The sequence below is a fragment of the Chelmon rostratus genome, chromosome 13 (assembly GCF_017976325.1).
Source record: "Chelmon rostratus isolate fCheRos1 chromosome 13, fCheRos1.pri, whole genome shotgun sequence".
In the NCBI taxonomy this organism is placed as follows: Eukaryota; Metazoa; Chordata; class Actinopteri; order Chaetodontiformes; family Chaetodontidae; genus Chelmon; species Chelmon rostratus.
This window is the reverse complement of record NC_055670.1, coordinates 2,264,758-2,278,069: the sequence shown is the minus strand read 5'-3', so window position 1 is coordinate 2,278,069 and position 13,312 is coordinate 2,264,758. Positions and strand designations below refer to the sequence as shown.

Here is a 13,312-nt window from a genome sequence, read left to right as displayed (position 1 = left end):
TATGTATAATAGTTGTTCACGTAAAAGTTGTACTTTTCATTTGCTCAAAAATCGCTGCACTTGGTCTCCATCCCCAAGAGGAGCTGATTGGAAGACTCTTCACTAATGGTGAAGAGTAACAGAATTACAGATAAACATCAATTTATCATCCCACTGCAGCTCATCTAGAAGTCCTCCATTTCACTTTTGTGGATGTCCCACATTTAAATTTTACTTTACTTTTACTTTTAATTGACAAAAATTCACTGGAGACGGTGGGAACATACAGGAGAGAATAGTCTAGAGGACGAATGCCAAAGACAGAAGAAGCAATATAAGCACATCAGGTGGGAATTCCACAGCAGAGCATCTTTCTACATTTGTTTCAGAGTAAGGAGATTGGTCACTGATGGCAGAAACTCATCAGTCATATCAATTTCAAGGCCTCACAAATGCACCATTTCCAATAATGCTCAATGCAAAATATGTGACAGCAGTCACTGTGGTGGTTACAAATGAAGGGATTTTAGAGCTCATTTGATGATGGTCTTGGAGTTCCCGCCGTGGCAGCTCATCTTTGTGCCTCCTGCTGCATGCTAAACAATATGAACAAATGGATCAGCTGATGGTGAAATGGCATGACAAAGTATGGAAATGACACACAGTAACCACACGCACACACAACGGGTGACTTAATCCTGTCTCTCCTGCTGGGCCTCTGGGCCCTTCTTACCAAGCAGGCACATTCAGCACATTTCACAGTCTACCCCTTAATCCCTTTAGGAGGCTCCATTACATGTCAACAGTGGCCCACTGCTTACACCAGAGACTGTGTGTGTCTACTTGTGTATCGTGTGTGTGTGCGTGCGTGTGGGTGGGTGTGCGTGCATGCAGCGTATTAGCAGATTCTTCATTGCAGTGTAAAAATGCTGATCTTATTAGGTCATTTCATTCTTTTTACATAGTGTATTTGTTATGGAGACTTTTCAGTCAGGAGAGACTAAGTGAGAGATTAGAATAATTAATATAACATGTACTTATTGAATGGTACAAAATGATATTATATTTTACTATATTATCATTAGCATAATAATAAGATTACACTGTTTTATTTACACTGTAGATTTTTAGGGCAACATCACCCAATGATGGATTTATCTTCTCTTCACAGGGTCCTACATCAATACATTTATTCTTCAGATAGATTTAAAGTGGCCACTCAGTCACACACACACAAAAGAAATGTGACTTCTGTTTGTGTGTGTTTCTGTTGATGGTGGGATGGAGTTTGAATGTAAAATAGCAGGAACACTTATAAAATCGAGGTGAAGGGAGATGATTGGTTAAACTGCAGCTTTTATGACTGCACAAGGTTGAATAGAAGAACACCTAATCGTTGGATCAGTCCTCCCACTTCTGCATCTGTCAGCTGAATTTACCTTCTCAATGCAATTTGCAATGTGTGTGTGCGTGTGCCCGTGCATGTGTGTGGAATTAGTTTATGTCACTTTCTGTACTTGTACACACTTGTGTGTTTTTCTGTCTAGACTCCAGACTGTCATATCTATCAGAGCCTGCTCTGCTTTACAGTGATTTCAGCCTTTCCCAGCTGCTCACAGCTTACAAATTATATCCTCATGTGTAATACTGGATCATTGGCTGAGTTTAGGACGTGTTTGAGTGGCGGATTACAGCTCTTCCTGTCCCTGGGACGTAACATTGATGTACCATTTGGCAGACGATTTCATCCAAAGCTTCTTACAGGGCCATTGCACACATTTTGAGCATGGCTGGTCCCAGTAGGAGTCAACCCTTTCACCCAAGCAGTGTTAACTTCATTCTCCACCACAAGGGAAACAAAACCAGCCGGTGTCCCCCTCTAACCTCCTCATTCCTCCTGCCATTCTCTAAATCTGCTGTCTGGGAATTTGGCCCATCGAAACAAACAACCCAGCAGCCTCGGCCCACTACTAATCCTGAAAGAGAGAGAGAATGCAGAAAAGAGGAATAGGAAAAGAAGATATGGAACGCTGCTAATGACTAAATAAAGAAAAGAGAGCAGTGAAAACAGGCAGAAGAGAAATGGAGGAAGAAAAGCAGAGAAGAGGACGAGAGATGTGTGATCAGTTGTTCTCTATGATAGAAGTAAGGCTCAATGGTTAGTAGATTTTAGACGCCAAAGAGTGTATTTGAGTAATTTGATTAAACTATATTGGCTCATAATGTGTACAATTTTTTTGCTAAAGATCCCTTAAATTTGCTTGTCAAAGAAATTAGAAATATGCTTGTCAGTGCTCCCTGGTGGACAAATTGTGTAATGGCAACAATGTTACCTCTAACTTGTCTTCGACGTTTCTTATTGGCCGACGTATATGCTCATACTGATGCATCTGTGATCACTTAAAATTGGCCCATAATATCACCCCAGCTTTTCATCCATTTGTTGTAGTGTGTGCTCTCAAAAAATGTGTCAGACCAAATTTATTGCAGCACCTTGTCTTGTTTCCCAATTGTGTGTTTCCAATCTTTATTCATGTGTGTATGTGTAGACAGAGAGCATGTCCTTCAAACATCGATCTTGCAGTGTACTGTAATGCATTTTAAAAGGCTGAACAGACCTGGAGGGAAAATGATGGAAACAGACAACAACTTGTCTGACAAGATCCCTATGCGATAGAATTTTCTAATATTTCTCCTATTTTATATTTTCGGGTTGACACCGTGGCTGAGTTTCAGTTCCTATTACCAAAACGAGTGTGATAATGCTTGACAGTAATATAAGAAGCGTAAAGAAAATGTGCAGGCACTAATTAATCAGACTCTATATCCTCCTCTCCATCTCTCAGCAGACTTTCTTCCTGTAACCATCAACAACGCCTCCATTGTTTCTTTAGAATGCACGTTTGCTTTTCCATGAGAGCAGCCTGTACCTCCGCCTGTAGATGAAGGCGGTGGAGGAAGATGAATATAATAAGCTTAAGAGTTCGATCTGTGAAGGCGACTGGCCGCCTCCTCTGTTGGGTTGTTTGGATCTGATCCCTGCTTGATGACATCAGCAGCAGGCTTGCCGATAAAACGCAGTGGAGTTTATTAAGGGCCTCAGTGCGGCGAGCAGACGGGCCACGAATCAGTGGAGGGGTTTATGATGACTGGGCAGACATGAGCACGCACAGACACACACATGCACATAGAGCCTGACACATTAGAGCTTTCAAGCCGGTCACATGCACTTGAAGCTGAGATGCAGATGGCTATTCACATCTGCGTAGATCTGGGGTGAAGCCATGAGAGAGGATCAAACAGTGTACATACTGCACCATTTCTAGCCAAGGCGTATGCTGACACTGTGCTGATGTCTTGTTAGGAAACACTTGACAGTGCTTCTTGGTAGAGCAGGTGAGTTAGTGAGTGAACATTCTGCCCTGGTTGTGCCTAAACAGGTTATTAAGGTGGATTCCCATGCTCCATCTCATTGACACATGCAGTAGAATTACTGTAAATGATGACTCGTATATTTAAAAATGTGCATACCTATGATAGCCATGCAATTGGTCAAGATTTTAAAATCATGTGTTTTCAGCCACAGTCACACGCTGCCTTTCTGATCCAGTCTCATTCTCCTCACTAATATTTCTCCTTTCCCTTTCATGCTCTTCATATCCTCCTCATATGCAAGCCTATCTGTACGTCTGTGTGACTACATTGTTCTTTCCCTCCCACGTCTTGTCTGTGTCTGGATTTGTCCCCTGTTTAACTCCACAGTTTGACCTCCAAGTCTTCTGTAAGATGTCCCACTGGCTGCTTAAGTATTCTGCAAACACCAGCATGTGTTATTGCTCCCTCCCACTTTGTGAGACAGCAGGAATTTTCCATAGATCTGGTCTCTCTATAAAACTGCTCAGCCCTGACAGATTGTGTTGATGAATCAGCCTTCGTCTGCCCCGTGTTAAAGAGCTTTTCTCTGGCGCTGCTTTGCCTGTCTGCTGTCTGCAAGTTGTACAACTCCCTCTTCGTACATTTATCCCACAACTGTCCTTCAGAAGTAAAATATACATGGCAAATCTTAAAAAATGCCAGAACCTGGCAGTTCCATTTGCTTTCCAGTGTTTTTTGGGGACATTTCTGACTACCTGGATCAAAATCTAGGTAGTCGTGGAGTTAGGTTGTAAAGTTTTGGACTGTAAGTGGCAGCTGCTGGCAGACGGCTATTTAGAGGGTAGTGAGATTGAACACTGCACAGTAAAACTACTTTTGTAAAACTGCATTTCATGGTCCTTCAAGCAGCTTGCATATACTGTGGATTTTTTTTCCAAGAGAGCACTAGACTCTGGTTTATAAAGCACCAATGCCGCAGAATCCTGGGACTTAAGCACAGCTTTTTTTGTTAGCTGTGTGAGTAAAATGGTTATATTTGTGTCTCTGGCCGCAACTTGTGTTAATTGTTGTATTTGGATAAATATTTTCTTCAGCTAATGGTTCATGAATGCCATGTTTTCATCTGTATGACTGTTGTGTGCTTGGCTGCTGTCAGAATGCAGCTCTTACAGTCCATATCCTGCTGTGTATGTTTCTGTAGGTTACTTTAATTAAGATTTGTAGTTCATGCTGGGAATAATTTGTTTTTTATAAGTAAGCTTCATATTTTATTTGGATGTAAATGTGACACCCTCGTGAAGCAACATATTTTTCTGCATTCATTACACCCTCTGAAGGTGTCCCTCAAATGAAAATCCATCTGAAATTACACAAATCGTTAATAAATGTAGTATTTTGAAGCAAATAAACTGTAGCAAGGAAAGACAGCATATATCTCTCTCAGCTGTGGTGTTTGGAAATGCTGTGAATAATTGTATTAGTTGCATAGGTGTTCTTTGGTTGTCACGTGAGAGAATTAAATAACCTTGAATGAAAGAAAATTTGTTGTGCTGCTAAAAACTTGTCATGAAAAATGACTTTTAGGAAGCAACATGGAAATGAATAAAATTTAGCCACTCACTAGAAAGCTGGCTTTATATTGTCAACACATGCTGTTTGCTTTGAATGCTATCGTGAGTTGTCTGCCCTCTAAGCAATTTTACACCATCCACAGTAGCATCTTTCAACATACGCTCATATGCAGTGAGTTCAGCAGCAGAGGAACCTTAGTTTCCATCTATCTGTTTGATTGGCACACTGGGAAAAGAACAAGGGCTGCAGCAGATTTTTCTCGGCCTTCATCTGTCAGACGAGTGCAAGAACTTGTGTAATCTCAAAGCGAACACATGTCCATTTCTCTCCATCAGTCTGTGTAAATTAAACGCCAGTCACGATAATAGAAATCTAACTCTGACTGTGTACTTTGGTATCTCTCTCTGCTCAGTCAGAGTAGTTTGACCTCCGTGCTTTTCTTCTAGACATCTGCAACATTTCATATTACTGCACCACAGTTTGAAGGAAGGTTTTGCGTATATTAGTCTGCCAGTGTCCTCCATAAATCTGCTGGGTCTGACACTCTGTGGCCATCATTTAGCAATCGCTTGTCTCCTGACATCTCTCTCTGCTTATTTGCCTTCATCCTGCATTTGTTCGGTTGTTGACAGTTGTTTTATGCCTGTACCTGTCAGCTGTGCGAAGAAGAATATTAAGCAGGAGAAGATGATGGACGGCAAGTGAACACGATTAAAGGTAACCAATCTCAAAATGAAACTCTCCTTTTCTCTCCCCCTCCATCTCTCCCTCCAGGTATTCAAGCTGAAGGCGGTCCAGCTAGCCGAGAAGCTGCTTCCTGCCTTTAACACCCCCACGGGGATCCCTTGGGCCATGGTCAACCTTAAGAGGTCAGTGACATTGCCACCGAAAACCTCGTCCAGCTAGCTAGCCTGAGATGAATCTAAAGTGAGATGTGCCACTCGATATCACTAACAGCTGACTGAGCAGCCTGGAACAAAGTCTGGTGTGACTTGACTGACAGATTGGTCCTTGCACAAATGTTTTGTCAGTTCTATCTTTTTTTTTTCTCTTCACTCCCTTCAGTGGAAAGTAGCTGTGAACACAGCACTGACATATCACCTTCCATTGGTATGGCCTACTTGTTAAGAAACAGTCACTTATTTATACATCCAACAGATACAGAACAGCATTATAATTTATTTGGAGTCATGTTTTTGGCCACCAATCCCAATATTCACTCTCTTTTAGCTCTTGTTTGGTCTCTTCCACATCCTGATCTGGCGCCTGTTTCACTGTGTTCTGGAAGAGTTCAGTGTCCCAGACAAATGAAATAAACTGTGGTCAAACCTTATCTGATTATGGGCCATGTTTTCCCATGTTTTCGTGTCCAAGTGACAAATGGAGAGAAAATTTTTTGAAGTTTTTCCCGGTATTGAGCGAGAGCGCAGCAGCCGGCAGCCACAGAACAGGCTGAGATATAATCCCTCTGGGCGATTGTGCACCATCAATGTACGTCCACTAAAAGTGTTTGTTTTGCCACTGGCAGCCTCAGATTGTGATTGGACGTGTCTGACAACATTATGGGAAGAATCTGACAGAGACAAACCTTCTGTTACAGAATAAGATCATTTTTGTTTAATCAGAAATAGCTGCTATAACACTCTTGCAATTTTTATCGTCATTTCACACTTCATTCAAACTCAACAGAAACAAAATAAAACTCACCAAAACCATCTTGGTTTTTCTTTCCACCAATATTTGATTGAAGAGTATTCTTTGACAGCCCAATATTTCCTAACTTGCGTTCTTCATTTTTTCTGCCTTTGCTGGCACACTGCTGTGTTTCTTGGCGCGTTGCAGGAGCCTGTAGATCAGTAGAATAGTGTGAAACCATCGACAGGACTGTGTTTCATGTCATCCATCATGTGCATCCTCACATTCACGAATCAAAGAATACAGGGATAAACAGCTCCATAGAGGTAGTAGAGATCCAAACTCCACAGTGTACCTGGTTGCATGGCTTTCCAGTGAACACACACGCGGCATATTTGTCCTAATAATACCTGTGAGGATCTTTAATTGAGCCCTCATGGCAACTGTTGGTGTGAAGTTCATCAAAACAGTAAGTTTTAGACCTGAAACTCAAAAACAACAATACCAAACCAGACTCTAGGCTTTGGCAATTTCCAACCGACCACCGCCATTCCAACAACAGCCGTTTGCCAATATATTCATGTAGGTGTGTGTATGCTGCACCCTGTGAGCGCTAGGGTTAGGGTCAGATCAAGGTTAGGGTAAGGTTTAGGATTAGGCGTATGTGTGTGTGAGACAGAGAGCAAGGTTTTGAGCCCTCTGGGAAATTGTTGGACCTTATTTGAAGGGGCAGAGAAAAAGTCTTGAAGAAGTATTAAATTCAGCTTCTCTAAGCCTGTAGTGACCCTGTTAGCCTCCAGCTTGTAACAGCGGTCCACTTTGCTGTTCAGGCTCAGCCTAAAGTGTAACATTACCATAACATTTCCATCCCTTTCTGTTCCTCTTATTGGTTTCTACTGCCTTTTTGTGATTTCATTGTACCTGTGAAGAGAAAGTGTGTGTGCCTCTTTATGCATGCATGTGTGTGTACTCTTTTTATCTCCCTCCATTCCCCACTTTGCTACGTGTTGTCAATTCACTTACTCAGTGAAGGAAACAATGAAATGAAATAGAATGGCTCTATCAGCCCGCAGGCTACTTTGTTGCTAAGCACCCTGGCTTGGCGTGTGTGCGCGTGTGCACCATCATCGTCCTGTTATGCGCGTTGGCAGGTTATTGAGGATGTGTGCTGTACAAGCGGGGGCCTTCTTTTCGCGAGGTAATTTTAATTTGCTTGAGAGCAGACCTTTTGTATTTTGTCTTCATCTGCCACTAGACAAAAGCATACTGGTGAAAATGCAGCTACACATGTTCTTAGAAATGCAGATGCCCCCAGGAATAAATGTGCTCACAGGAATTCAATCTAAGCAGAAAGCTGGAACAGGTGACACATCTTTCTTTTCTTTTGCCCCCCCCACACGCCTCCTGTCTTTTTACTTGTTGCACAGGCTGCACTCAGTCCAAGTCCTGCACTGCTGTGTTTGAGGTGTGAGAAACGTATTTACTGCTTTGGTGTCGTTTCCAAAGATGTTGGACTAACTTGAAAACGTGACCAGTATTTGACTTGAACACTGGTATTTGGAGAGAGTAATTGTTGTACTTGAAGGCGTATTCAGTAGGGGTGCAACAATACATGTATCTGTATTGAACCGTTCGATACAGTGGTCCCGGTTCGGTACGCCCCATTAGTCGAACGATACGCAATTGCAAATTTTTAATCAACTTCTGACGAGGGGCTCTGCGCTGACCTCAGTGGATCTGCGCTCGACTACTCCGGGCTGCATTGTCGAGCGCAGATCCACTGATTGCGCTCGCCTCCCACACTCTGAGTTCAAGTTGCTGAGACAGAGGATACATGCGAGGCTAGCTCATTGCAACATGGCTAATGCGACAACTGAAGTCGAAGACCCTCCACCATCCTTTAGATCTCGCGTCTGGGACTACTTTGGTTTTCGTGTTAAGTATGACCCTGATGGAAAGCGCCTCGTGGACAAAAATACAACGGTATGTCACAAGTGTAACACGATGCTAAACTACGTCGGTGGAAACACAACAAACATGAACACACATTTACGCCGACATCACCCCGGTGTGACAACAAGTGGAACCAGACAGAAACAACAAGCAGCACACTTGGTACAAACTTTACCCGAGTCATTTAGACAGCCATTAGCACAAGATTCAAAGAGGGCAAAAGAAATCGACTGGGCGATAGCGACTTTTATTGCTGTCGACATGCGACCCTTTTCTGTTGTGGATAACGCCGGGTTTCAGGAAATGCTGCGGACACTTGAGCCCCGTTACAAGATTCCTTCACGAACCTATTTCACCGATACTGCAGTCCCTGCTTTGTACAACAAGACCAAAGCCCAATTAGAGACAGCAGTGTCCGCAGCACCCGCTGTTGCTCTGACCTCAGATGGCTGGACATCAAGAGCTACACAGAGCTACCTGACTGTTACTGCACATTATATTACTGTGGACTGGGAGATGAAAAGCAACGTGCTTCAGACACGCCTCCTCGACAGTCACACTACTGATGATTTAGCCAAAGGTCTGACAGAAGCTGTGGAAGATTGGAAGTTAGTGCGGCCAAATGTAACTATACATGTGACTACTGACAATGCCAGGAATATAGTTAATGCTGTCACAGCTGCTGGGCTGGGGCCACAGATTGGATGCTTTGCGCATACAATTAATCTAGCTGCTCAGAAAGGAATGACAGTGCAGCAGGTTTCCCATCTCCTAGCAAAGATGAGAAAAATTGTCACCTTCTTTCACAGAAGCACAACAGGAAACAGTGTGTTGAAAAGAAAGCAGCAGTTGTTGCAGCTTTGTGAAAACAAACTCATCCAAGATGTTCCAACCAGGTGGAACTCCTCCCATGATATGATGGAACGATACCTCGAACAGCAGTCTGCAGTGTATTCTGCAATGACAGAAAGCACTGTCAAGAAGAGTATGAAGAACATTCAGTGTCTATCTCAGGACGATCTGAAACTGGCTGAAAATCTCATCAAAGTCATGAAAACCCTGAAAACTGTGACAATCATGATGTGCGAAGCATCATCTCCAACAGCATCCATGATCTTGCCACTGAAAATGAGCATTCTAAACTCTATGGCACAGTCAGATGATGACAGCCCAGCAGTGAGAGATGTCAAAAAAGCCATCAGGAATGACCTAGAGCAGAGATACATAGATCCTGCCCTTCAGGATTACCTACACAAGTGCACCGCTTTGGATCCACGATTCAAGTCCATGCGACACTTGGAGGATGCCACTCACCAGAGAGTCTATGGAGCACTCACCACAAAGATTGTGGTGATCATTCAACAAGTAAGAATAAATCTTTTATTATTAAGAAATTTTATTTTTCTAGCGTATGAATTGTAAATATTATTTAAATTAAATATTATATATTTGTTTTTTATTTAAATAAAGGATATATATTAATAGCAAATTTTAACATTAACAAACATTTTTGTTTGTTTCCTCAGGACCAAGCCACCGCCACCACAGAAGCAACCACCTCCACAGAGACTCAACCAGCAGAATCGTCAGATTCATCATCAGCATCTCCACCAGAGAAGAAGTCAGCCATGAAGGAGTTGTTTGGAGAAAGGTTCATGGCCCAAGAGCCAAGGACCAGGTCTGCAGACGAAGTGGCAGAAGAGGAGATGAACTTGTACAAGTTAGCAGACTGCATTCCCACAGATGGTAACCCACTGAGATGGTGGAAGAAACATCACAGCTCATACCCTCACCTTGCCATTTTGGCACAGCGTTACTTGGCTGTACCTGGAACCTCTGTCCCCAGTGAGAGGGTGTTTTCCACAGCAGGTGACATTGTCACAGCAAGCAGATCTATACTGTCAGCAGAAAATGTGGACATCCTAATTTTCCTAAAGAAAAACATGAAAATTGAGTAAAACTGATTTGTTTTTAAGAGGTCCTTTTATTTAAGTTGTTCATGTTTTATATGCAGCCAAGTTTACTAGTAGCACTCCAGAAGATAGGTGAGATGTAGCTCCACCAGAGAAATATTTATTTTATAAGGAACTGTTATTGTTTAATATGCTGCTGAGAATATACCCCAGAGGATGGGTATAAAATAGCTTTTCTTTTGTAAGGACCAATTTATTTGTATTATATACACTGCTGCTAAGAATGCACTACAGAAGATGGGTGTTTCTCCATCAGATACATTTTTTTTTTATCATTCTTATATTTTATATGGTGTTTTAGTTTTATACGTTTCTTAGTATGCACAGCAGAACATTTGTCAGAGCTGCACCAGATATGTTAATTTCTCAATAAACAAGTTAAAAAAAAGGCAAGGAAATTTCTCTTTTTTATGTATCGAAAAGTATCGAACCGTGGCAAAAACGTATCGAACCGAACCGAACCGTCAATTTTGTGTATTGTTGCACCCCTAGTATTCAGGCATTTACAGGTTTAAGTTATGGTGATTAATTCTTCAAAACATTATTTTGCAGGAAATCAAGTCAAAGATGTCTTGAAGTTGTAATTGTCAAGATCATTGCATTTGATCTTTTTTCATCATTTCCCATTTCTCCTTTTTAAATTCTAGAAGCTCATAATTGGGGAGTTTTTATATTTCTTTTTCAATTTTTAGAATTGCACTTCACAAAATGATGACCCAGTGAATTATTAGTCAGAATTCTTATTGCAGCAATGGGGTGTTGACAGACAGCCAATCTCACAACCTGGCAGAGTTTGTGTTGAGTCATCTGTCTGTCAGCCCAGGCAGATATGTGGTCATTTTGCTCTATGGGCCAGCTAAAACCTTTATTACTCTCCTATGGTGGGAGTATAGAATTATAATCTTTGTTTTTTATCCAACCCACTCTCTGCCTGTCTCTCTGTATTTTTCTGTCTGTCTCACTCTCCATCACATCACTCTCTCACCCTCCATGACCACCTCTCTTCTCTTTCCTCTTGTCTCCTCTCTCTGTCCTCACTATCTCTCCACCTCTCCTCACCCTTCCAGCGGTGTTGGTCGTAACTGGGGGTGGGCGTCTGCAGGCAGCAGCATCTTGGCAGAGTTTGGGACTCTCCACATGGAGTTTGTTCACCTCACTTACCTGACAGGGAACCCTGCCTACTACCAGAAGGTACAAGTAATATTGTCTGTATGTGTGTGTTGCGTCTGGATATGCTTATATTTGCAGTTGTATGTGTGTTACTGCAATATGTCTGCACGTTTGCTTTGTAATACCAAAGACTAGCCTTTTTCGGAAAGTGAATATTATTAAACTCCCGTTGTGTCTGCTGTTGATCACAGGTGATGCACATCCGGAAGCTGCTAGCCAAAATGGACAGACCCAACGGGCTCTACCCAAACTACCTGAACCCCCGCACGGGCCGCTGGGGCCAACGTAAGTTCACCTTTTGGTTTAGATCGACAAGAGCAGAAAACTGCAGCCAAACATTTTACTCAGAGTGTTTTGTGGTTATAAGGACCTTTTTAAATATTTTAAAGAAGGAAATGTAATTTCAGTTGTTGTGAATGTATTTTTGTTTTCAACATTGAAATTGAAGAATATACCTGGATCACTGGTTCACAAACAGCCAATTGGGAGAAAACTTTCTTGTGAGCCTCAAAAGATCATGTGCTAGAAGTGCTATGAAGAGAAGCGGGGGAAATCCACACTAAGTGAAGGATAAAGAAGTAGAATGGATCTTCTTTAATGAGAACAAATTGAAGCGAGTTGAGGAAGATGGAAGAGGAGCAACACAGTATTCCCACTATATTGATTATATTTTGGCGGTGTGCCCAGGGAAATGAATAGCTCTCTGAGTGAAGTTAGATGTTCAGTGGCACTCTATTCTTGCTTTGAAACCTGCCTTTTCTGGTTAAAGCCATTTTCAATAGATATATATAATTAAAGCAGGTTAAAGCATACGTTGGTTAGCAGCACCTACAATAATTTGCTCTTTCACTCAGTTTGACACATGGTCATGGACATACAGACAGTGTAATTGTGGTCAAACTGAGAAAATGCCAACGACAAGTACCACTGGAATTTATAGGATAAGGTCATTGCTTTTTCAAGTCTGTCGTGTGTTGCAGTGTTTGGCAAGTCACTTTCAAAATGTAATAAATTACATATTACCAGTTACTGCTGTAAGTTTTTTCAGAATATTGCTGTCTGTGTGGATTTAGGCATGTTAGTAATTACACTACTTTTGAGTTACTTTCACCAAAGTAACCACTGCGGTACAACTCCACTGCAGTAGCATCATATATTGTGGTTATGTGATGGTTGGTTGTAGTTATGCTATCTACTATATCCTCAGCATAACCTAGTCTGTATGGCAATGTTAGCTAACCTTTGTGATTGGTTTGCTGACAAGTTTTATCAGACGCGTTTGTCCTACATGGATGTCTGACACAATAGATCCACTCTCATTTTAATCTCTGCAGCTTCGTCTGCACGTGTTCGATGCAGGCTCGTGTTTCATCTGTGTCTCACAGCTACGATCATCGACCTGCAGAGCTGCAGAGCCCCTGCAGTTCTAGACGCAGCGGCTCCCTTTTTTAAACTTTACTAACAACGGTAATATTCCAACATGCTGCCAGTTTTAAACAGTTCATTGAGGTGTTCCCAAAACATGAACCACACCTAAAAAAATTGTAATAATAAAAAGAATAATGATAATAATAACAATAGCCATTTCTTCTTCTTTGTTAAATGATATTTAATTAAATGAATGTAGGCTTAAGGCTGCACTGCAACCATGAAAA

At 41.9% G+C, this 13,312-nt stretch overlaps 1 protein-coding gene across 1 annotated transcript in view; it reads left to right on the top strand.

The window, feature by feature from the left end:
- The window catches only part of man1a2 (mannosidase, alpha, class 1A, member 2), a 131,899-nt gene that overhangs the window by 90,908 nt on the left and 27,679 nt on the right, over positions 1-13,312 (top strand). The window contains exons 7-9 of the mRNA XM_041951161.1: positions 5,701-5,795; positions 11,555-11,678; positions 11,849-11,942. Of these exons, the coding sequence (XP_041807095.1) occupies positions 5,701-5,795; positions 11,555-11,678; positions 11,849-11,942 (313 nt within the window). The remainder of the gene's footprint in view (positions 1-5,700; positions 5,796-11,554; positions 11,679-11,848; positions 11,943-13,312) is intronic.